The 25,282-nt window shown below is 39.7% G+C and overlaps 2 protein-coding genes across 3 annotated transcripts; one reads left to right on the top strand and one right to left on the bottom strand.

Moving 5' to 3' along the window:
• Positions 1 to 588: 588 nt before the first annotated feature.
• LOC140949599 (CAAX prenyl protease 1 homolog) lies at positions 589 to 16,890 on the bottom strand. 2 transcript variants are annotated; one of them, XM_073398760.1, is made up of 9 exons: positions 16,786 to 16,890; positions 10,332 to 10,478; positions 9,811 to 9,897; positions 7,758 to 7,874; positions 6,135 to 6,287; positions 4,529 to 4,882; positions 3,726 to 3,854; positions 2,608 to 2,751; positions 589 to 1,877 (listed from the first exon to the last, which is right to left on the bottom strand). In XM_073398760.1, the coding sequence occupies exons 1-9, from the start codon at positions 16,861 to 16,863 to the stop codon at positions 1,656 to 1,658; spliced, it is 1,431 nt and encodes a 476-aa protein (XP_073254861.1). In that variant the 5' UTR covers positions 16,864 to 16,890; the 3' UTR covers positions 589 to 1,655. The 2 variants fall into 2 exon arrangements, with proteins under 2 accessions (XP_073254861.1, XP_073254865.1); XM_073398764.1 differs by lacking the exon at positions 9,811 to 9,897.
• A 145-nt stretch (positions 16,891 to 17,035) lies between these two features.
• LOC140949591 (uncharacterized) lies at positions 17,036 to 25,069 on the top strand. The gene is made up of 5 exons (XM_073398753.1): positions 17,036 to 17,717; positions 19,491 to 19,676; positions 20,594 to 21,652; positions 22,316 to 22,600; positions 23,684 to 25,069. The coding sequence occupies exons 1-5, from the start codon at positions 17,141 to 17,143 to the stop codon at positions 24,151 to 24,153; spliced, it is 2,577 nt and encodes an 858-aa protein (XP_073254854.1). The 5' UTR covers positions 17,036 to 17,140; the 3' UTR covers positions 24,154 to 25,069.
• The last annotated feature ends 213 nt before the right edge of the window (positions 25,070 to 25,282 follow it).

Below are 25,282 nucleotides of genomic sequence, written 5' to 3'. Positions count from 1 at the left end.
CCAATAGAACCATAATGATTGGAATAACATCCTTTTCTCTTGGTACCAATCGTACCATTGGTAGCAATGAATCATCGGAATACCCCTGCTCACAGACAGATCACATGAGAAAATAATCTAAGTGTCCTTAACGAGATGCATTTTCACCGATAGAACCATTGGAATGACATCATTTTTCTATTGGTACCAATCGTACCACTGGTATCAATGGACACCCTTCTTATTACCACTCTCACCAATGGTGTTTATTTTTTGTAAACTTGAAAAACCTCAAAGACATGACGTCGCGGTCTTTGAAACTTCAAAGCTATCATTTCAACTCGCATACCGTATTTATTCCATTAACCGCCCTGGGCGCTTATTAAAATTTCACCATTTTCAGCAAGTGTAGTATGTTTATTTTGAAACAAAAAAAATAAATGGTAATAACAACACGCGAAGATGTAACAAAGCAAGGTTCCTGTAAACTACTCTCACAAAAACTCTGTCTTCGGGAAGTCTCTTATTAGAAATTATTCAAGTTTTTTTTTTGGGGGGGGGGGGGGGGGGAGCGGGAAGGGGAGCTGAGGGTGGGCGCTTATTTGAGTTTGAGTGTGGGGGGGAGGAGGTGGGGTGGAGGTGGGCGCTTATTAACTTTTTCTGTCTTTTGGATGGGCGCTTATTCGAGGTGGGCGCTAATTCAAGGTTGGGCGCTTTTTCGAATAAATACGGTATATTGTCAAAAGTAGGGGAACTCCGCTGGAGTTGAATTCTTAACAAAAAATATCTCGGCTATAAAAAAAAGACAAATTCGTCGTAGTTTGTTCAGGTTCTCGATATGTATGTTGTAGTTAATTTTTTATCTCAATTAATTTTTATTTTTCTTTGGTGTTTGGGTATGGTAATGTCAGCTAATAGATTTGAAAAAAAAAAGGAAAAACAAAAATTAACTGAAATAAAAAATTAACTATAACATGTACAATATGAAAATACATCTAGGCAATTTCTCGTCGTACTCGCGCAGTAACGGCAAAGTTGAGGCTAACTCGATTGCTTTCTTGACGTTCTGTAGCCGTCGTCCCAAGGTTGGGAAGTGATATCTAGGATATATCTTCCTTGGAAGTTGTTTCCTCCAATTATTTTCCTGAGCATTGCCCGCCAGACACCCCTTAAATTATGATGGAGTAAAGTAAAACCAATCCACCGTTCCACCCTCTATAGAGTTGAAAGTTAACCTGCGCGGGGGTGTAGCAGGCGCTTGAAAGCAGTATCCACAAAAGATCGAGGTGTGCGAAGGAGACACGCGTGTCTCCCTCGTGTGCCCCGTTTTCTCTCTCAGGCGCCTGCTACGCAGTTAGATGAAAGTCCAGTCCCTTAACCACTACATTTTCCTTCATTTGTGATCTTTTTCCTCCAAAGTTTAACCTTGATAAGTGCACCAAATATCGAATTCATAATAACTTTGGCGAAACAACTTTAAACAGTGTTTAAATTGTTATTATTCCTTAATACTTAAGATTTTTTAGAACAATACGTTAACACAAGTGTGGGGTTTTGATAGACGTGTGACATGTGGAAAGTGGAAGACCTTTGTCTCTTCCGATTCCACTTTACAAAAAAAATTGAAATATAGAAGCCACACGTCCGCAATTGTGCGTCACTTGTATTTCCAGTATTTAGTCTTGCTTGGTTCCCAGGGCTCTGAGTCGTTCAATGAGTGGTGGGTGGGAGTAGTGATAAGCAGAGTACAGCTTGTCTGCCACAGGGAACCCAAGATTATCTTTATGGAGCTTTATTAGAGAAGAGCGTAGATGACCAGAAAATCCAAGAGATTTTGCAAAAGCGTCTGCTTGAAACTCGAACTTCCGGCTCAGCACGGTCATTAGAAAGCCTAACAACTAAAATTACAGCAAAAGTTTAGAAAATACACCCGGTTAATCGGCCACCAGGCTAGGCTTAGAGAAGAGACATACATGTACAACCCATCATATGTGCATAGAGGATACCGGTATTAAATGGCCACTTGGAGATAAGAAATTTCTCTTGGAACGTAGAAAGATATATTTTACTCGTTCGCTGCGCTCACTCGTGAAAAATTTTTCAACAGGAGGAGAGAAATTTCGTATCTCCAGGCGGCCATTTAATATCCTCTACGTACATGTGAGGTGTTGTACATGTATGTCTCTTCTCTAAGCCTTATCATATAAACACCAAAAAAATACCAACACATTTTACTCTAATAATTTTGTGCTAAGAATGAAAGGCGCGCTTTATTATGTAGCCATAGCAACAGTGATCTTTTCACAAGTGAAGATAACATGTTAATCTCACATGTGAAAATATCATGTTTTCGAGCAAAAGCTCACCTGGTATTTCACTGAAGTTTATAGGATAAAAGAGGTTCTTCTTAGCTACGATATATTGAGACATTTTGCCGAGGGGGTGACTCTGTATCTACTATGATAATATTTTGTTCTAATTATCTAACTGAGGGAGCCCATTCCTTATAAGCCCGGTGGCTTCTCTTGGGCTTCCTCGCCATGAGAGTTTAAATAATTAGAGTTTTTTTTTGCTTTGTACAACTTATGGCAAACAAAACAATAAACAATAAACAGTTTCTGTGCTTACCTCATTATAAGGTGAAAATATAAACTGGAATATGATAACCAGGCCGATCATGGTGGGTTGAGAGTTAGGAAAACCAAAACTGGTGAACAAGACCTTGTAGTGCATCAGGTAACCAAACATCATAAAACAAAGGAACAAATTCACCTACAGACAGGAGAGCAAGCAGTAGTTAACCAATATCCACATACAAATTCTCCAAACTGATCTCTATACATTTCCTTCATGGATTGGTTGAGAGAATTTGATAAAAGATCAAAGCATTTTTCTTAGGTGATCAACTTATTAATTCTCATAACCTAATCTCTGGACAATCTATGGATATGGTTAGGAGAAAATTGATGTTGGTCACCATTGGGACTCAAAGGGTTAAAAAATAGCCAAATTGATTCTGACCTGACGGGTGTGATATTTGCCACGGATGAATACGGGTTTAATTCAGAAACGCTTGGTTGAAACTGGGAGTACCCGTAGCTCATAAGCGAGGAAAGGTAAAACGCAAAGGCGTTGAGCCACGGGATAACTAGCCTGAGAAAAAAGCCGACAATTCGTCAAATGACGTCTGAGAGAGGAGTACAGAAATTCCATACTGATGACGTGACACTTCCCAGATCTGGGTAGCGTTTCTGATTGGCTGAAGCAAATTTTCCACACAACCAATCAGAAGCACTACCCAGATCTGGGTAGTGACGAGTCATCAGTATGGAATTTCTGCGCTCGTTCCTCAGAAATCATTTCGCGGGGAAACCAGTGGTACCGTAGCATCAAAAAATGTCGGCTGCTTTTATGCTACGGGGATGATATGATCGGGGCATATCTCGTATTTTGTAGTAAGAGGCAAATCGTGCGCTCCAAACGTTAGCTTTTTAATCTTTTTACTGTGGAAAATTTACATTATCAACTGAGTTGGTAAAATCAAGCCTTTGTGCTTCACTTCCCCACCGAAATATTGATGAATGGTTTCCTTGCACTGGAATACAATGTAGGTGAATATCGCTAACATTGTGTACATTATTTTTGATTCGAAACTCGTTAAATTTTTTAACATTTTTTGGCGTAGAGTTATGGAAGGTTCTAGGTTACTCTATCCTAGAATTCGACCCGATACTACTCAATGTTACCTGTGAGATAGCAAGGTTTTTAAGAGTGTGACTGAGCTTCCAGTGCCCAAGCTCGTGTCCTAATACTGCCAGTATCTCATCGTTTGAACAGCCCTTGGGGGTCTTTTTCTCTTCACTTTCAGTTGTAATCTGCAACAGCAGAAACACTGTTAGTTACCGTCACGAATCGGACGGCTTCTTTAACGAATCGTTACTTTTCGCTAATGGTAAGATTGGGATGGGCATTTTGACGAATCGTATCCGTTTGTGTATACTGGACACGTGTGAAGTGTACAAACTAGAACAAACGATACCGTGAACACCCGAAATAAGAACCTACATTTTTTGAGGTGTGGGGAAAAAGTTCTTTTATTTTGGGGTAATTATTGGCAATTTACTCGGGCTAAGTAGGTATTCGATTACGTTCTTAATTTCCATGAAGGAGAAGTAGTTGTCGACAACCAGAAAAATAAAGAAACTTGAGTTTGGTTCTTAAATATACACTATTTATTCAAAACTGTACATTGCAAACCTCCTTATGCAAGATCCATGAAGACAACCATAATTTGTACTTTTAATTAACCTTTTCTCAGTAATACTTCCATTTGTAATTACAGTTTGGCGCAGTATCTTCTTGTAATATCAACTGGCAATCTCGAAGTCAAACTCCTTGGTTAAATGTTCATCTTAATTTACCTGTAACCCACATATAAGAATCTGCTTGATTTTGCTTTGCTAGACAGGTTCTTATATATTTTTTCTATTAAAGTGCCAAATTTCTGCCAGCAGTTTCTTAAACCACGCGTTCTTATTATCAACGATACCTCATCTTTGGTGTCTTCCTTATTGCTATCCACTTCTCCATTTTCCTGATTGATTTCATCACCTTCGTTGCCTTCCTTGTCTTCTGCGGTACCGTTTTCACCTTCATCCTTCTTCACTGGATTGTCAGCCAGTAACGTGTCAAACAAAACTATTCTCTTGTTTTTAAAGAAGCCATAAAAATAAGCATTGCTATGTGAGGATCGCTTGGAACCCTCTACGATATAAATCTTGGTTAATGGAAATGAGATCTTGGCTGCTAGCTGCTCAATTGAAGTGCGCAAGGTCTCCTCAGGAAGGAGAGTGAATTTATCAAATAGAGGAGCAATGTAGTCCATGTAGACAGTGACTAGAACCTGAAAGAGAATTATAGATGCATTATTCTTGATTGTTTGAGTCCGGGACCCATCTTGTCTCAGTCCAGAACCAATGAGTCCCAGTTAAAAAAATAACGAGTCCGAAATTAAAATTGCTTTGGTCTTGATGTAACAGACAGTTAATCTGAAGGCAGACTCCAAAACTCTGCATTACAGTATACTGAAATTAAAATATAGTCCTTCTATTTTAAAGCACAGCAAAGGCTAAGAGAAAATATGCATCGTTAAACAACAGCCATAATAACCTCCAAAAAAAATTACACGGACAGGTAATTTCTACAAATACACATGTTAAAATAGATTGATCGATCGATCTTTGCATCCTACGGGACGCATGCCATGAATTTTTATGCATGAGGGACGCAAGACGCAGAGGTAACAAAATCACTGTAAACACAACTATTATTATTTCGCTGAATTATCTAAAAAATACCTAACTTAATATGACTTCATAAGTCATCTTCAAGGGTAGATTCATCTACTGATGACAAGTGGTTTAAGTAAATTTGCCAGTGTAAAAGAGACTCAAAAGGAAATATGGTCACTAGCCCTCAGGCAGAGGTAGTCACGAGACTGTAAGTGTGTGGATTGCAAAAAAACATTCAAGGAATATAAATTGCCTCTTTACAGTCAATTCTCTCTTAACGGACCCCTCTATAAGAAGGACAGCTTGCTAAAATGGACACCTTTCTTTACACCTTCTAATGAGCTGACTTTCCATAAGATGGACATCTCTCTAAAATGGACACCTAGTGCCGGCCCAAAAGGTGCCAAAGCTAATGAGAGTTACCAGTGGCGAATGCAGGGGGGAGAGTTTGGGGGGTCTGGACTCCCCCTTATCAGACCTGACGCTTGTTTGAAACCGAAATTCTTACATCGACAGGATCGTATGTCATTTTTTAACTGGCCGATTTTTTTAAAAATTAAACGCGGGTTGCATTTTGCCACTAAACTGAATTCCAGGGCTATTCGAAAATGTGATTATTTTTGGGTATCCTCCTATGATCTGTTGCCTCTGCTTGCAAAGCAGTATTTCCTGCGCCAACAGCGTCTGGCGTTCACACGTGTTGAGAAACACGTGGTCATCTCTGTGAGAAGTAATTTGGCACAAAAAAATTCAACAGTCCTTTCTGAACCAAAGTAGGGACCCCCCAATCCAAAACTCCTGGATTCGCCCCTGGAGACATGACAAGGGGTGGAACCTTTCTACAGTAATCAAGCCAGTCCTCACCAAAGTAACCACAAGTGTAAAGAGCCAAGTGTAAATGAAGAAATATTGCCCTCCCCACTTAATGATGTACAACAATGCTGCCACTAAAGGAAGTGATATCGCTGACATCACGGCCAGCTTCTTCACACGATCCTTGAAATAGAAACCAATGGTCTGCAGAAAAAAAAATTAAAAATAAAAACGCACTGTTGGCAAGAAAATTGACAAAATTAACACACTGTAAATGTTATTTAAGGAAAGAGTGGTTACAATGAGATACCGTCCCAATAATTTAAAGATGCAGTACGACTGGGTTGTTTACAACACTAGATTTCCCTTGGTTGCTTTGGGTTTAATTTCCACTCCAGCAACTACCTAGAGTAATGTCCTTGGAACACATACATTGTAGCTCCAAGTTAAGCTCAACACATTATTTTGCAAAAAGACAACTGGTTTGCCCCAGGGGCCACTGAATTGGGATTCTCACATGCATTTGTTATGTTCACTAATGAAAAATATTTTTCTGTCCTTGTTAGCCTGACCCAGGTCCCAAGATAGTGTTGTGTAACAAGCTGATAACTAACTATGTACATACTGGACAGGATTTGAGGGCCTCAATATAGGGGGGGTCTCATCCCTGTCACAATTTCAACCCATTTTTGTACTGTTTGTCTCCATTTAAGCTTTCTTATGTTGCTGTTTCGAGGCCATCATGCTTGTCAAAATTGTACCCTAACAAGGCCTCTGTAAACTACATTGTAATTGGTATCCACTTCTATAAACGCCACTCTAATCATATTAAAATTTAGAACTCTACAAGATTCCAACTTTGACAGTCCCATTTCATACTACTTGGAACTTTAAAATTGTAGATCAACTTTCCAAAAATGGCAGTTCAAGTAACGACAGTCAAATCAAACTTTACAGACATCTGCTTGACACGGACACCCCGTTATTACGGACAGTTTTCATTGCCCCTGGGGAAAGTCCATACATTTTCTCTAAATTCAACCCACTTAATACAGATACCCCTTAATGCAGACAACGTACACTTGTTTCTTGCCCAATCAACAAATTCTCATAGAAAGTCAACCTCGCTAATGCTGACACTTCATTATCAACTGTGTGTTGTAATAAACCTTTCCTTCTTTAAGGTAAAAAATCTTTCAGTTGACAGCATGTCGATGTTCCTTGGGCTAAAGTACACCAGATATGATAATTTGTAGACATCAATTTTTAGACCTCTTTTGGCATCAAGCAAGTTATGCAGAGAGCGATTTTGGATAAATTAATATACAGATGAGCGATTTTTGAGTGCTTCTGTGGATTTGTCCATGGAATTACAGCTTTGAGAAGGTTATAGAGGTTTAAATTGATGACGCTTATGTCCTCTTTAATTTCTTTAGCATTTTGTTCTCATAAAAGGTTTCATTTTACTTTATTAACAACAGTCATAACCCACTTAATATGGACACCCTGTTAATACCGACACTCTCTATGGACCCAACAGTGGTCCATATTAGCAGAGTTTGACTGTAACACCATACATGTAGTTTTCTGGCCACTATCTTGAATCTAGACAAAGTGGTTTATACACTGTAAGTCAAAGAATTTAGAAAGAACATGCTAACACTATTGACAAACCTGTTTGTTGAATCCATGCTTTTCCTCAATAACAAAAGTACTGTAAATACTCCACGGGAGGTCTGTAATGGTACTGAACAGCATTCCAAGAAGGAGGAATGCTACAGATTGAGTTATCTGAAATAACAAGAACAGTTAATTATTATTCTACAGCACAAAACATGTACATGCATGTTAACCCTTTAAGTCCCAATAGTGACCAACATCAATTTTCTCCTAACAATATCCATACAATTTCAAGAGAATAGGTTATGAGAATTAATGAAATGATCACCTTACAGAAAATGCTTTGCTCTTTTATCAAATTCTCTCAACTCATTCTTTAAGGAAATGTATAGAGATCAGTTTGGAAAATTTGTACATGTATACTGGGGCTTAAAGGGTTAAGTGGAGCCCATGAAACAACAACTGTTTGCCAAGAATATAATATTGTATGTTGCTTAAATTTATTCAATATTTTTATTTTTACATGTATTTGTTTGCTTTATTACAACACTTTACTACACATTTACATAAAAACGAAAAACAACAAAACAAAAAAAGGAAAGGGTTCAGGGCTGTCGCTAACATTTCAAGTTGCTGAGTATATGCAATTAGTAGGAGGGGAATTTTCCAGCTAGGAAGTTCTTTTGGTCCTATTTTCGTTTTGTTTCCTATGAAACTTAGTGACAGCCCTGAGATGGGCAGAGAGTTACAAAAATAATATTATCATTAATCTTATACATAGAAAAAAGATAAACAATAAACAATGCAAAGGTTTAACAGGCAGCATTCATTATAGAAAGAAAAAAAGGCTAATATATACAATGGAATTATCAGGGGCATAAGGGAGCGCGGCACCAAAAGATGGTTAAAGTTTAAGATGCTGTTTAGAAAAGTCCATTCTTTAGGAGGAGACTGACTATGGAGTGTCAGTGTCAATTCATTTGTTTTACAGAGCCAGATGCAGCGCCTGGCTGTAAGAAAATAAGAATTAACGTGCTGATTGAACTTTGAAGGATCAATCCTTAAACCAGGTGCTAAATTTGTATCTAAAGAATAATCCTCTTGAATGTCAGAACTGAAAAGCCTTTAGGCATGCCATTACATTATCTAAGAAAGATAAAATGGCAGCTCTAGGAAACTCTAGGAAAGGTTTCTTCTTCACCAAAAAAAGCATGGGGGGGGGGGGGGGGTCCCTTATTAATGTCTTTAGTAACAAAATCATTTGTTGCCAATGTTGCTTTAATTTAGTCAGTGACCTCTGATTTAAAATTAATATATTTTGCCTAAACAATTATTCTGCTCAGCAGGAGAAAAAGGAGTACTCTGAGACTATGCTTAGGTCTAACATTCTTGATGAAAAAATATTTCCCATCTATAATTGTATGTAAAGAGAATAGGCAAGGTTTACTAAAATAAGCTAGATCATTTGCACCCACCATTCTTGAACTAGTGAAAAACTCATTTTATCACCTAACAATGGTTGTAAAATTTTTAATTAGCTTATAGCCATGATAATTTTATGGAATATTTTATATTTTTTTAAAATGCTATTTAATCCTTGACTTTTAGCTGCTTAGTTTGTACATATGTGTTGTAGTTAATTTTTTATCTCACATAATTTTAATTTTTCTTTTGTTTCAACTTCATTAGCAAACATTACCATAGTATGCAAAAACAAAAGAAAAACAAAAATTACCTGAGAGAACAAATTAACTACAACATGTGTACAATAATCTGATGATAAGTCATTGTATATATGTACATGTACATGCATGGTAGTTTACAATTCAAAGTTAATTTTTTAGTGGTACAATTTCATATCCTGTAAGAAATTTACACAATGTGTAACGTTCTATCAAATTAATTTTGTTAGGGCCCCAATAAATAGCAGTTGCACAACCTTCTGTATAAGCTACACCAAATTCAAAAAATGTTTTTTCACTTGTGTACAAGTTTCTAATTAAATGGAATAGTTTATTTTAATCAACAGTCACCTCTCTACAAGCAGAATTCTGATTTTAGACTGGCCTTAACCTATAGTAAACATTGTAGATGAAGTTAAACAAACCTCATACTCAGTTGTGTAGCCAAACTTGGAAATTAACACTCCAGAAATGTTCCACAAGAATGGAATTCCACCCAGCCATAGGATGAGCTTCAGACAAAAAATACAGTTTCCTTAATATATATGTAAAGATATCAGTAACATGCATCTCACAGAGCCTTGGGAAGTTCAGGAAAAGGGCCAACAGTAGAAGTAAGGGAAAAAAAGCCACAAAAAAAAAAGATCCTACGTAAAACATCTGACCATGTTTTTTTTTTGTTGTGGCCTTGCGGACACCGGGCATTCAAAATTTGAACTCACTGCTTAGTGATCCATATGCGTTTTAATGTACATGTACATGACTCAAAGCTGTGCTCTGAGGAAAATTGAAGGTGCCCAGTGCTCTGAACCTGTAAAATCTAGGGTGCCCAGCATTATGATTTGTAAGATAAAACTAAGATTTTTTAGTCACCCAAGAGCGAAAGTTAGGCGCCAGGGACCACCGGGCTGTGCTAGAGCACAGCCTTGTGACTGTAATATCTTACTGTTGTTTCAAGCTGACTGTATGCCCCAGAATAAAACCCAAATGAAGACCGATCCAGCTGATAAACTCTGGCTTTTTCAAATGATTCGTGATCCAAGGCATCTTTCAATTCAACAGGAACATCTTTCGTGTGCTTCAAAACTTTATGCTGGAAAAGAAAAATGAGCTGCTCAGAAAACAACCAAACATGTTACCTGGAAGGTCATAAATTAAGAGAATTTTAGGTCTTTCTGCAGGTACCATCAGCACAAAAGAAACAAAGGAAACAAACAATAGAGTTCCCCTGGGAGCTTTATTATTTGGTTGAATTGTTTCTTTTGTGGTACGTAATCTGCGCCTTGGTACCTACAGACGGAACAAGAATTTTAAGGTGGCTCATACTAATTTTCCGGTGTGGGGAGTCCATTGCGCGCGCCTATCCCAATCAACTTTGTACGCACAAGACTTGACAGAAAACAATATGGCAGCATGCTGCTATTTTTGTGCAATTTTTTTACACTTTTCTGTAAGGTTACTTTTGGCCCATTTTAAATACAATTCACGTTCATCTCACTCTGTGTACACTGCAAAATCCTTTTTTAACAATATATTTCAAAAATACAATTATTTCTATGCTCAACTGATCTTTGAGTCTTATGTGACGCATACCACAATTCTGCATCTTTGGGGATTTTTATGCATCGGGTCAAAGGACGCAGAGGTAACAAAATCAGTGTCAGTGCTACAAGCTAAAAAGTAGGTCCAAATAATCCTTAGGATACGTTGCCATGCTAACTACTATTGACAAAATAAGAGTTATTTTAAGTCAAGCATTCGTTGTGTAATCCAGCTCTACAACATGTAATCGGTAGGTTGTGTGCACAATGCATGATTTCCAATAACAATATCAATTCAGGTTTTGTGTGACGGTGTATTTGATGTTATTTTCTCCAAAACAATGTATAAAAGAACAATAGATTCAGTTTTTGTGATATCCTAAATAATCAAGGTCTCGCTAAGTGTTTTCAGCCTCAGCCTTTGGCTCGGCTGATAACTCTTACCTTGACCTTGATTGTTCCTGATATCAGAAAAACCTCATCAAATAATCGTTTATTATTAACTGGAAATGCATGCCCAGGAGGAAAAGGGAAACCTTAACCCTTGAAGCCCCCAATATCCACATACAAATTCTCCTGATCCATCTCTATATATTTTCCTATAGAATAAGTTGAGAATTTAATGGAAGATCAAATCGTTTCCCCTTGGTGATCATGTCCTTAAAATTAATTCTCATGACCTTTTCCCTTGATAATTTATTAATTTTGTTGGGAGAGAACTGATGTTGGACATTTGCTCATGACTTGTTTATGGATCTAAAAGCAAATCACTAAGTATACACAGCTTTAGAAAACAATGCTTTTTGTTTTGATAAGCGTAATTTTTTCCCTTTTAATCAAAGTACGCAACTCTTTCGCTTACATTTGCTGCATCTTATTTGTCATATCTTTGGCTTTTGTTCTCACAGGTGAAAAAACCGTAATTAGTGACGTTCAAAAGTATTCAAAAGTAGGTTGAGTTTGATTGTCCGGGTGAACGTAGTCCTGAATACTGAATAGTGACTGACGTTTCGACAACCTGCGCGGTAGTCATCTTCAGAGTCAAAGTGAGTTGTATCATGTCAGTTGATGGTATCATACTCTGGTTATTGATCTGATTGGTCAATAACGTCGCGACGTTATTGGTCGTCTGTCAGTTAAACTGTGATGTTATTGGCTATGAAGACTCATAATCAGTAACTGGTGCGTTTTGATCTGTCTATTGTCACAGTTAAACAGTCATCTATTGTTAGTCAAATTGTCAGTTCTCCAGTCGTTCTCTCGTAGTTAGTTTTACTTGATCTCGTAAATAAGTCGTTTGTACGGCACTGGTAACTGTTGGCTATGATTCAGTGGCGTTTGCTGTAAGTTAGTAAACCAGCTTTCTAAAGTAAGACGTTGATAGTAGTCTGTAGAATATGTTATACATGTCGCAGAGTCCCAGTCAATTTGATGTTTCGTCTTTAAATGGTCCTCACCAATGTGATTGTTGACGTCACCATTCCTTGTTGCACTTTTGTGTTTGATCAGTCACGTGCTTAGGTTTCTGCTGGTTTCACCAATGTAAGAAGCCTGGCAGTCACAGCATTTGATCTTGTACACTGTTCCCTGCCTGTCCTCAGGTTTGTCTTTGTCCTTGACATTAGTAAGCAGTCGCTGTAAAGTGGTTATCGGTTTGTGTGCAACACGTATATTGTAAGGTTGTAATATACATGTAGTTCAACCGTAGAGTTCTTAATAGCGTTCTCAGTACAGTCTAGAGCCAGTTGAAGTGGAATCCTGGTGAACAGCGATTTCACGTCACGAATCTAGACACAAGCGATTTCACGTCACGAATCTAGACACAAACTACAGTCTACTGAGAACTTTATTGACGGCATTAAGACAATACAGATACCGGACGACCACAAACTAGTGTCCTTTGACATGAAATCACTGTTTGAACACCAGTATTCCACTTCAACTGGCTCTAGACTGTACTGAACTACTGTTGAACTACCACTACCTACAGACGACATTATGGACCTACTCAACCTCTGTTTGACTTTGTCGTACTTTCAGTACAATGGCAAACACTACAAACAGTTACATGGTACAGCTATGGGCTCTCCAGTTTCTGTTGATGTAGCAGAAGTTGTCATGCAAAACATCGAGGAACAAGCCCCAGCTACCTACATGTGAACTGTACCTCTTTGGTTACGTTACGTTGACGACACATTCAATGCCGTACACAAAAATGGAATCGACGATTTTCACGAACACCTTAACGGACAGAACGCTGACATACAGTTCACCAAGGAGATTGAAGAAAATGGTAAGATACCTATTCTAGACTGCTTGGTCACTCCCGACAACAACAAACTAAAAACGACTATTTACAGACAACTGACAAATACCGACCGATTACTAGACCAGTCTTCATACAACCCGACCTCTCACAAGGCTACTACTATCCGGACTCTGACGAGACGAGTGCAACTAGTTTGCAACTCACCTGACAGCCTACAAGACGAGACTGATTATTACTTCGGCGGAGCGCAAAGTAAAGGATTCGCAACGCTCAGGAATGTATCAAAGTTGCAATTTTTTGACAAGATTGGGCAAGCAAAGTCTGTAGGTTTTCGGCTCTATTCGACTATTTGACGAAGTGAGAACCGAATTAGTTCGAGATATTTCGAGATTACTTCGATTTCTTTGATTTATTCTTTAACTTTTTCTAGGAAGAAAGAATTACTCTTTTGGCCTTCCAGGGGTTTGAACCGACTGACCTGTGTGACCCGTCAGATCAGAGGAGACTCTAAGTTGAGGGATTAGCCGATTGCGCTTCTGCGACCCAAGGTAGTTTGGAATATGAAAAATAGTTACGAAATGATGCACTAGTTTCGGGACAAGATTGGGCGTGCAAGTTCGTGACTTTTCGGCTTGTTTCAACTATTTCACGAAATGAGAGCGGACTACTTCGTGATATCTTGAGATCACTTCGAGTTTAGTCTTTAATTACTCGAGGAATAAATAGAGGATATTTCGTGGCCGCGTAGAGACACGAAATTTCTCTTCGAGTGTTTAAAAATATTTCACGAGTGAGCCCTCCTTTCGAACTGTTTTATGATGAATTTAAAGTTACAAAATGCTGCACAAAGACATTTTGTCTTTGTTGAGTGTTAGGTAGTAAAATTGCTTTCATGCATTGCGTGACTTTCTCGAACGTTCTCTACGTTTTTGGATTAGCCATGAATAATTAATTAGGGCATGTTTACATTAGCATGAGTCAGCAGACTTGCATCAGTTACTGAAATCATAAAATATGTCGAAAAGCTACTACTATTCGCCTGTTTAGTATTTTCTAGAACCTTATGTCAAACGGTATACAACTTCCAAGCGAGGTCATTTGACGAACTAAGTTTTTTTCCCACGAGCTGGACTACTGTGTTTAGTCAAGTGTGACGAAGGTCGATTTTCAGCCTGTGTTCTGTGTTTACAAGTTCGCGGAAGCCGTAAGATATCTGAAGTTTAAGTAAGAGTTTGTTATTATTGGTAGAGGCTGTTTAGTTTTACTCAAAGTTCAAGTCAAGTTTGTGTTGGCAGATGCTGTGTTTTAAAGCTCTGTAAAGGGTATGCTCCTTTGGTGTTAAACTTCCTTGTGTTTATCCGACATCCCTGCGTGCTGATAGTCAGTGAATAATTATCCTTAAAACATTCAAACTCGTGACTTTGGGTTTTAGCCAATTCCATGCTCAACGTAATTGACTCCTTACCCATACCTTACACATCTTTAATCAGTACATGAGACTGCTATGATGTTTTTGAAGCCTGATGTGACTAAGAAAAATGGAGAATTGTTTTTTAGAAGGATTTGTATGGAGTCATCAGAGCATAACTGGGCTAATATCGCGGAGACAATTTGTCCTGAAATGCTAGTTTTTTGCAAGTAGGCCTCTTGGATGTTGCTCTTTTCAGAATATCCTGACAAATCCCATAATTTCACACCTTACTCTTACCATATTTGATTTCTTACTATTCCTCCGCATTTACAATTAATTAGTTCCACAACCACGACGCCGAAGTGTACGCTAGCTCCGTAGCGTCTTGTCTTAACAACGTTTTTAGTAAGAACAATTACAAAACGGACTTTGTTAGACGGAACACTCACAGTAACATTGATTCCAACACTCAGACCAACCCTGGCCCTGTTATGACAGTGACTACAGCGTACATCAGAGGCACCTCTGAAACTATTGTATGTATATTACAACCTTACAATATACGTGTTGCACACAAACCAATAACCACTTTACGGCGACTGCTTACTAATGTCAAGGACAAAGACAAACCCGAGGACAGGCAGGGAGCAGTGTACAAGATCAAATGCTGCGACTGCCAGGCTTCTTACACTGGTGAAACTGGCAGAAACCTAAGCATGCGACTGACCAAACACAAACACGCAACAAGGAATGGTGACGTCAACAATCACATTGGTGAGGACCATTTAAAGACGAAACATCAAATTGACTGGGACTCTGCGACATGTATAACAGTCATATTCTACAGACTACTATCAACGTCTTACTTTAGAAAGCTGGTTTACTAACTTACAGCAAACGCCACTGAATCATAGCCAACAGTTACCAGTGCCGTACAAACGACTTATTGACGAGATCAAGTAAAACTAACTACGAGAGAACGACTGGAGAACTGACAATTTGACTAACAATAGACAACTGTTTAACTGTGATAATAGACCAATCGAAACGCACCAATTACTGATTACGAGTCTTCATAGCCAATAACATCATGGCTTAACTGACAGATGACCAATAACATCATGACGTAATTAACCAATCAGATCAATAACCAGAGTATGATACCATCAACTGACGTGATACAACTCACTTTGACTCTGAAGATGACTACGGCACAGGTTGTCAAAATGTCAGTCACTGTCAACAACAACAGCTCTATTCAGGACTACGTTCACCCGGACGATCAGACTTAACCTACTTTTGAAATGACTCCTGGGTTCAAACCTTTCACAGTTCGAAAGTATGTTGTTTTAATGTAGTGAAGGTGAACATGGCCAAAAATCTCAGTTGGGCCTTATAGCTGGATATTTCATCTTCATTTTTCAGTTTGATAACTTGAAAAAGTCGCTTTGAAAAGTTTGGGGTGCGTCTTACAACCGAGTAGTGCGCCTTAAAACAACGGTAGATTACAGTCAAACCAGGTCAAGCGTACCCCCCAAGAATCCATTAATGAATTTATTATTCAAAAGGTGAATCCGTTGCTAGTTGTAGATTTCAGATTGATCTCTGCATTCTTGTATGTGTAATGAGCCGTGAATTCACACGCGAGGCAGTTATGAAATTTCTACCAGCTCCATTTTCCTGAAATTGATGTAAATGTCTTCTAAGAAGCTTAATCCATTCAAAGATTTCCAATCTGACCAAATACAGAGAAGTTCTCGTAAAATATTCACTGCTCATTACGCATGCAGAAATGCCGCTTTGAATTTGACACCAGTTACGGGAACGACTAACGGATTCATTTTTCAAATAATCAATTCACTGATAGAATCTTGGGGGGTACGCTTGACTTGGTTTGACTGTAAGAATATTGACCTCGTGGAAAGGTGTCAGATAGACATCTATTTGAAATGACTACAGTCCTACATTAGGGTAATGTTAATCTTTCATAACTTAACAAGATTATGGCATCGATAATACTCTTTATGTTGCAATTCACGACGTGCACATGTGTGGGTAAAAAAACGGAAAAAACGTATTAAAGACTTATTTCCTTGGTGAACAGTTTCTTCAAAAGATCTCTAATTCCAACAGGATTCCCTCAATTTGTGTGTCAGCAAAAACTGTCGCATAAAGTTACCTGACGGTATCCTAGATAGTTTTCCCATAGATATGTAAGCCAAAGAAACAACACCACAGCAACAAGAATGTCCACCATTTTGGAAATTTTGAAGATAAGCGAGCCCGCAATAACCCCGCAATCAATCAAAGTTTCAAAGATGTGCGTATCTGCGCAGGTTAGTCCCAGTCCTACGCAATCGAAGGTCTCCAAGGGTCACTGTTTTGATTCATCTCTTTGTGGCAAATGTTCAAGTGACACAAATGAACACGCAATTGAAATGTCTGGTCAGGGTTTCGGTTAATTCGACGGGCATAACGACTATTGTCTCTTTGAGAAGTTGGGAAGCTATTGAAAGGTAACATCTCCGGTGAAAATGGGTAATGGAGCAAATTCAAGGCCTCAAAATTCTTTGGTGGTGCAACCGAGTCAACGGCACGTTCCTCATAATGGTCAACCTCCTTTGGGATATTCAAGCTCGTATCCCGGTTATTTTGCTAACGGTGGGGATGCCTATGGTCAGAGATTTCAACCGCAATACGGCTCTCAGTCTTACTACACGGGAGATTACGGTTCTAGGAACGGCTGGGCTCCCCAGAGTTCTGCTTCGTACGGTTCTACATCGAATGGTTATGGTTACCATGGGACACACGATGAACATCCCAGTTCACATTCTAGGCAAATGCCACCCAGAAGGGACAGGTATGACAGGAATCATCAGGGTACATCACATCAGTCTGCTCTTTCTTCGCATCATCATCCGAAAAGAGCGAGAACTAACGGGCAATTAAGCGGTGGACGTCAAACAGGTTATCGAAACTGGCAAGATGGGAATAAAAGTTCCAGTTCAGACGAAATAGTATTCGAAGTATTTCACTGTATAAAGACAGGAAGGGATTACAGTGTGATCAACGTGGATGGGGTCAGATATCTTGTCAATTCGTGGGATGCAGGTAGAGACATACCTTGCGTTCTTGTGTAGCTGTGCATACTTTTGTGAACATATAACACATTTTAAAACCCCTTGTAAACTATAGTTTTCATACAATTTAACTTCTATCTGACTCGATCATCTACACCCAGCCTTCAGAAAAAAATTTCCAGCCAGACCTTAATCCGGCTTTTATTTGCTTAGAAGATGGAAATAAGAGCTTGAAAAAATAATGACTTAGACGTGCTCATCTTTGTCTGACACAGGCTTATTCTAGAAAAATACTGAAAAGAAACAAGGGAGCAACTGTTAGTTAACATATTGTTTTAGGCCACATCCTAACGAATTCTGATATTTTTGAAACCCATATATATTTTTTCCCATCAATTCGCCTTTCCTCCACACAAAACCAGTGAATTCCCTTACCGAAACCACGTCTTCTTGAAACCAAACTTCAGAATGAATGGTTTAAGACCCCAGCCACACAAATCTTGGTAAAAATATGTGTTAAAAAAATATGCAGATTAATGTGGATGGTGCCTTAGTTGTGTTAGTTGTTATGAATCATCTGAAGGATGCAGTCTCTGAAATGAGAGGCGCCCCTTGAATAGAAGTAAGTACCCTTACTCTTTCCCTAAATTAGCCCCCTCTCTCACTGCCTTATTTCTAGAAAGTCTTTCTCCAAGTGATTATGGGCTGCCCTCTCTCTCCTTTCATTAGGTTTTAGTTCACTGTTAATTGGCCATTTACACCCTTACACTGACCAGCTTGTTATAATCAGACAGTCATCTTTGCAAGTAGCCATTTCTCACTGCTTTATGAAACATAAATGTCCTTTAAGAGTTGAGAAAATGTTGACAAAAGATGTACTTTTTTTGTTTTTAACCAAATTCTCCTCATTAGTAGTGAAAGGAATGTTTAATGAGTCTAGCCTTGAGATTTGAGACTTGATTTTTAAAAATTTTGAGAATCAAGAGTCGAATTTTGTATCTCAAAGATTGAGGTGCTAGTGGCTATCAACCCTTTGATTGGTACTGTACCTTATATTTTGTAGTGAGTAAGATGTACTTTAGTTTAGAGGCAGAGGCTAAACTTGTAGCATGGACAAGCATGTTCTGAGCAAGTAAAAAATCAACTGAATGAAAAGAAACTGGTCTCAGTCTTTATTGCCGGTTACCAGAGGAGCCCATAATACTATTCTCTGGGTTGCTATCACGTATGCTTAGCAGATATGATACCAGTGGAGCCCATAGTACTATTCTCTGGGTTGCTATCACATATGCTTTGCAGATATGTAGCCAGCATTAATTTTTGTTTGGACTTCCACTAAGAATGAATGAGATGCATACATGGAATGCAATCTGGTAGAAAATCCTTAAATAAGAATGAGCAAGACCAGGTTTCAGGAGCCCATGAGACTGAGCACCCCAGCCAAACCCTTGCTTTCACTAAAACCGCTGGACAATACAACCTGGTTGAGGTCATTGTTATCTAAGGTCTACCAGCCTGATCACGCTCGTTTGTACCCTCTTTTGCTCGTAATCTGATCACATATGTTTTGCCATCTATCACTTTAAACTAACATGTATGCAAAGCATCAGTGTTGGGGCAAGAGTGTTTTGACCTTTGATCAGAAACCTGAAACTCGCGCGCACTTCCAGCCCTTTGGTTATTACAAATAGTAATCTGTGTGTCAAGCAGGAGTGGTCCGTTCATGTCTATCTACCCCCTTTGTTGTCCCTTCTTTTCTTCTTCCCTTATGAGTTCCACTTATTACCTTCTATCTCATGTACAGGGGATGAATTACAACCATTTCCTGAAGATTGGTACCAACATGGCTACATAGAAAGTCAGCAACCTGTGACAGCAGACTATGTGGAATATGATGAGGGATCATATGATGATGGGCAGCGGTCTGACGAAGGATGGGTTCCAAGATGGGAGGATGACCGTATGGGAATGATGGAACATCCTATTAGAGGTGCACAATGACTGTATAGCTAGCTACTACACTGTAGTCCTCTACAAATCTTTTGTCCTCCTTGCAGTGTTCCTGTACAGGGTACTGATGCAAAGACCGGAAACACGACTATACCTCAGGGATATTCAGTTGACTAAACTGCAAAACAGTGCTCAAATGTTTCTCTTCAGCTTTATCTTAAAGATAAAGTCATATATTTTGTCCTGCAAGTACTAATGGTGAAAGCTTCATTGCGAGTGCAAAGGGCCTGTTTTTCATAAAGACTTTTTACACCATTCATTGAGGTCCTGCCCCTACCCTCTTTAGACTCTTGGGCAGTTTCTTGTTTAGTTTTTTAGCAACTTTTAACTGATTTTCTTGGGTGAGGTTATTCTGCTTGTCAGTTATTTATATGAGAAACCTATGCAAAAACGAGCTCATTCTGGTTTATTGTAATGTATACTGTGCCTTTGTTATTTAGAGTGGTAAGCAGGTCAGTACCCTAAGAGATCAACGTCATGGTAAACCCTTATGGGCAACTCGCTCCAAGGGGCATACCATTGGTGTATGTCTGAGAGAGAGACACCATTGGTGTCTATTGTCCATAGAAAGTGAAAAAAAAAAAAAAAGACATAACGAAAGAAGGTGTCCATTTTACGGTAGTGTCTGCCTAAAAGAGAGTCAAAGAAAACAATTCAAGAACAAAGGAGGGCAACTCTTCGTTTTTTTTATTAAGGTGGTTTCTGCCTTATAGAGAGTCAAAGAAAACAACTCAAGAACGAAGGGGGCGAACTTATGGTGTTGGCATTAAAGTGGTGTCTGTCTTATAATGAATCAAAGGAAATGATGGCAGAACTGCAAGGACCAACCTAACTTTAGCTGTCCGTTTTCAGAGGAAGAGAGTTGACTGCACACTGTATTTTTATCTTTTATTTCAGGATTGTTGAATACCTACTTTGAAGAGACCAAGCTCAACGTGTTGAGCGTGTATGATAACGTATCAGGCACGTGGCTGAAGATGCCGCTGTCGTGGGAGCTTCATGTTCCTGACGTCAGATCACGTGTTGTTGCTATTCAAGAGGCATTTCCAGCCTGGGACGATCAATTTGAAATCCTGGCGATGCTGAGGCAATGCAACTATGATCTGGACGAAGTCACTAATACATACATAACTTTACTGGCAGAGGACATGGCGAAGAAAAGGCCAGGAACTAAACAAAAAAGCCGCTCCTCTTCTGGGCAAGATCACGCGGCAGAGGTTGAATTGTTGAAGGAGAGGATTGAACAACTCGAAGGACAGCTTCGTGAGAAAGAAATGGAGCTGGAGGAATCCTGTTCAGCGAATGAAGACTTGAAAGTTAAGCTGAAGTCATCGGAAGAAATGGTTAGGAAACTTCAAATCAAAGGAACGAATTTACAACGAGAGATACAGCAGCTGAAATCAGTGCCAGAGCCACCGGTCCCTCAACCTGCGGTACAAGTAGTACCTTCACCCAAAGCACCAACGATTAACAAAGAGACTTGTCGGAATATTGCGTCAACAGTTCGAATATTTTCTCAGATGCTGGTTGAAATAAGAAACTGCTTCACCAGCGAAATGGATGGAATTGCTTCAGTTCTAGATCAAGCGCAGAGCTCCCTGCTCAAAATGAAAAACTTAGACCAGGGATCGAGCAAGGAGGTTATGGAGCTTCGCGCACTTTATCATAAAGAGGTCATGGAAAGAAAGCTTCTTTACAATAAGCTTCAAGAATTACGCGGCAATATAAGAGTTTTCTGTAGGTGTCGCTATGACCCTAAAGGTGACAGTGTTTTTACATTCTCCACAGATCAGGACTTGAATTTAACTTCGGGTACGGGACAAAAAAAGTCGTTCAGATTTGACAGAGTATTCACACCATCTAGCTCACAGGAAGAAGTTTTTCAAGACACTCTTCCACTTATTACGTCATGCGTTGACGGGTATAATGTCTGCATTATGGCCTATGGCCAGACTGGTAAGCTAAATAAAAAATTGTCAGCTCTCTAGTAGCCTGCCTAGCAGGCGCTTGGAAGTAGTGGGTGAAAGAGAGAACGGGCGCGCGCGAGGGAGACACGCGTGTCTCCTTCTCGCGCCCGTTTTTTCTTGTGCCGACTTCTTCCAAACGCCTGCTACGCAGGCTAGCTCTCTAGGGTCCGTGTTATAGATCTGTTTACTTAAGTTCGCCAATTCTTGGGATGGTCACCGCAACAGCTAGCCTGCGAATACAGCCGTATCTCCTTGCTCCTCGGCAGAAACGGCTTTATTCGCAGGCTACGCAACAGCGCGTGACGCCAATTACTGCGGGCCCGTAGCAGTTCCTCCCCCAACGGGAGATAGACCACAACCCTTAAAAAAACCTTAAAAACGAATAGGAAACTGGACCGAGTTAACTTTTGCAGTGCCTTCTGGGCCTGTTCGTCACTGGGGACGTGCTGGATAAGCTTACTTTCCCTCTATTTCTAACCATTCCCCCCTTTAAGAACTCCAACCTCCCGCTCTTTTCATTTCCGCCTCCCGTACCCCTATTCTCCCTGGCCCCCAAGCCAAAAGAAGCAATGCGGGTCTTCACCGCCGGCATGCCTGTCAAGTTGAACTCGACTCAACTTCGCAGGCAACGTGATTCCAATTTTTATTCCAGGGGCGGGGAAGACATATACGATGATGGGAACAGACCAAGACCCGGGTGTAAACATTCGATCCATCCTTGAACTTCTGAGAGTTTGCAAAGAGCGAACAAATGTGGATTACTCGATGTGCGTTTCCATGGTTGAGGTGTACAATGAGACAGTGAGAGATTTGTTGAGCGACAACAGCAGCTCACAGCAACTGAACATTATCATGAGGAGCAAACAGCTTGTTATCACTGATGTTACTGAGGTTGTTGTTAAATCGGCTTCTGACATTAAAAGTATCATGCAGAAAGGTAATACTCTCATTTGACCAGCCTGTTAGTGTATGTGGAACCTCGATAAAACGAAGGCCCAAAGGACTGGCAAAATTTGTTTGCTATAACGAGGTTTCGTTACATCGAAGTTCTTTTTCATATTTATTCTGCTATTTCTGGGGCGAAGAATGTCGTTCGTTATACCGAGGACTTTAGGCTGATTTAGCAACAGGACGGGAACGTAAACACGACTTCCGGTGCCTAATTTGCCGCTCTGCCATTGGTCAAGCCAGTTGTTTGATTCGCGCGCGCCGTTGTCAACTGACGTTCCCGTCCTGTTGCTAAATCAGCCTATTGTCATATTAGTAGAGGCTCGTTATATCGAGGTTCCACTGTATATCCTTAACGTTTGAGTTATGTGGGATCTTTCTGATTATTTTGCAAGCGTTCTGGCCACAGAAAGAAAATTGTTCTTTGTATTCGAAGTTCGAGAAAATTGGGGAAAAAAATTACCAAGTTTATCTGGGGAAGGGAAGACATTGTTCAAAGCTGAGGTGTAATCACAGCCAAGTATTCTCAGTCATCTCATAGTCTGTCGCGTTAAAAAGTGTGAAAATGGAAGGATATCATATGATTCTTATCGAGAGAAGGGGAAAAAAGCAAGATCAGTTTTTGGTCTTTTTTTAATAACACAGAAGTTTGACATGAAAAGTTTAGTTTTTCAGTTCAAGTTGCAATCTGTTGGCATCGTGCCTGGCCATCGAAACCCAATAACGCACACTGATGTTGAGGTTATAGTAGTAGAATTAGCGGAATTTTAGACACAACTTTACCGTTTTGTAAGGGTTTTCTTTGATTGCAATGCGTTTTGAGGGTTCTTCAACTAATAGCTAAAAATCGTGATATAGCTACTTTAACTGATATATCAAAAGTGTGTAAGTTCCATACCTGAAGAAAACACACGCGCACGCATGCCCTTTATTTTACTTACGTTTTAATTGTGATTAGCTTTATTCACCTTTTGGAATAACTGGGAGTAGGTTTAAGGCTCAAGTAGTAACTGAGGAACCATCGGAAGCTTTTTGTGGCTGGCTTAAACTTTGCTCTTTTGCTTTTTTTCAGGCGACATGAACCGTTCCGTTGGTGCCACAAAAATGAACACGAACAGTTCCCGTTCTCACCTGCTTCTGCTGCTGAAACTCCAAGGCACTGATCGCGTGACAAATGCCGTCACGCGTGGTACGCTGACCCTTGTTGACTTAGCAGGCTCGGAAAGAATCTCCAAAACCGAGGCTACGGGACAAAGACTGGTCGAGGCCGCGGCTATTAACAAATCGCTGTCAGCACTTGGCCAAGTGTTCGCGGCTCTGAGGACAAATGCCATGCACGTGCCTTACAGGAATTCCAAGTTAACGCAACTGATGCAGAGTTCCCTTGGGGGTGATGGCAAGGCTTGTTTGTTCGTCAATGTCAGTCCCCTTGCGAGCAATCTCAGCGAGACCTTGAGCACGTTACAGTTTGGTTCAGCGGCCAAGCAAGTGCAACTTGGGAAGGCTACGCAAAATGTCACCCCAGCTCCTAAGAAAAATTAATCGAAACAAAATTTTATGCTTGAACGCCATGACCAATTTTCTTAGCCGAGTCCTCTTTGAATAAAATGACACATTTTCAATTTTGACTTAGAACAGGCACAGGCGGCCAGGAGTTCGTTGGAAGTTGAATTTTGTAAGAGAATGCATGAGTACATCTCGAAGTCTAAAACTCGTCAAAAAGACTTCGAAATGGCTCTTAAAGCGAACTGACTGTAAAACACACAAAACAAACAAGAGGAGAGTCAATTTTATTTCGAAACTTTTTTAAAAAAGCGGAATTTAGAACGTTTTTGTATGTACTTATAGAGACTTTAAGGCTGGGCCGCCTGTGGGCCGCCTCAAACAATGCCATAAAACGTGTTGGCCTCAGCCTCTCCCGGGCAAAGAATCCTTGAAGTTTAATTCTCGAAGCATTCTGGTGGTTTTAGTAAAATGACGTCATCATGTAATTGTCCTATTGGTTCTTCCCCGATGGTGGTAGCTTTATCGTGCGCTGTTCTTACAGACTTCCTGTTGAAAACAAAAGGCGCTTTCAAGATGGTTTGCGCCACCTAAACCTGCAATTTTAAAAAATGATGTCGCGATTATTGTATTTTTTGAAATGGTGTATGAGCCCTGTCTTTCTCTCTTCGATGTGCTTTAATTTTAAAATTTTTTCTGCATTCAGTTTGAATGGTCACACTCTAGGAGTTCGCTCAGAGTCAAAGACTGAAAGCGCATTAAATGTCTCATGACTCAGTGTCACTTGGAGTTTGAGGGCTCAAAGAGCTGTTTGAAAGACAACAGCAAAAAAAAAAACTACAACCATTTGAAACGAATATTTGGTCAAACGAAAAAAGAACTAAATTAATTATTTATTTAATAGATCTTTTATGATTGGCAGTGTAAGTTGGATATACGAGGCGCAGCCGTTGGATAAGTTCTCGGATCCTTCTCACGTCATCATCCATACTGGCACCAACAATCTTCCGTCGGAGTCTGCCGATTCATGTGTCGCCGATATCAAGAGCCTTGTATTGAAGGTGAAGAGCAAGTTTCCTAACTCAAGCATTGGTCTCTCGGGTATAGTCTACAGAGAAGATATCAACGTCGATGCTAAACGCATTGAAGTTAATGAGAGGGTCAAGCT

The sequence above is a fragment of the Porites lutea genome, chromosome 1 (assembly GCF_958299795.1).
Source record: "Porites lutea chromosome 1, jaPorLute2.1, whole genome shotgun sequence".
NCBI lineage: Eukaryota > Metazoa > Cnidaria > Anthozoa > Scleractinia > Poritidae > Porites > Porites lutea.
The sequence above is the reverse complement of the archived record's forward strand: the minus strand, read 5'-3'. Positions and strand labels throughout refer to the sequence as shown.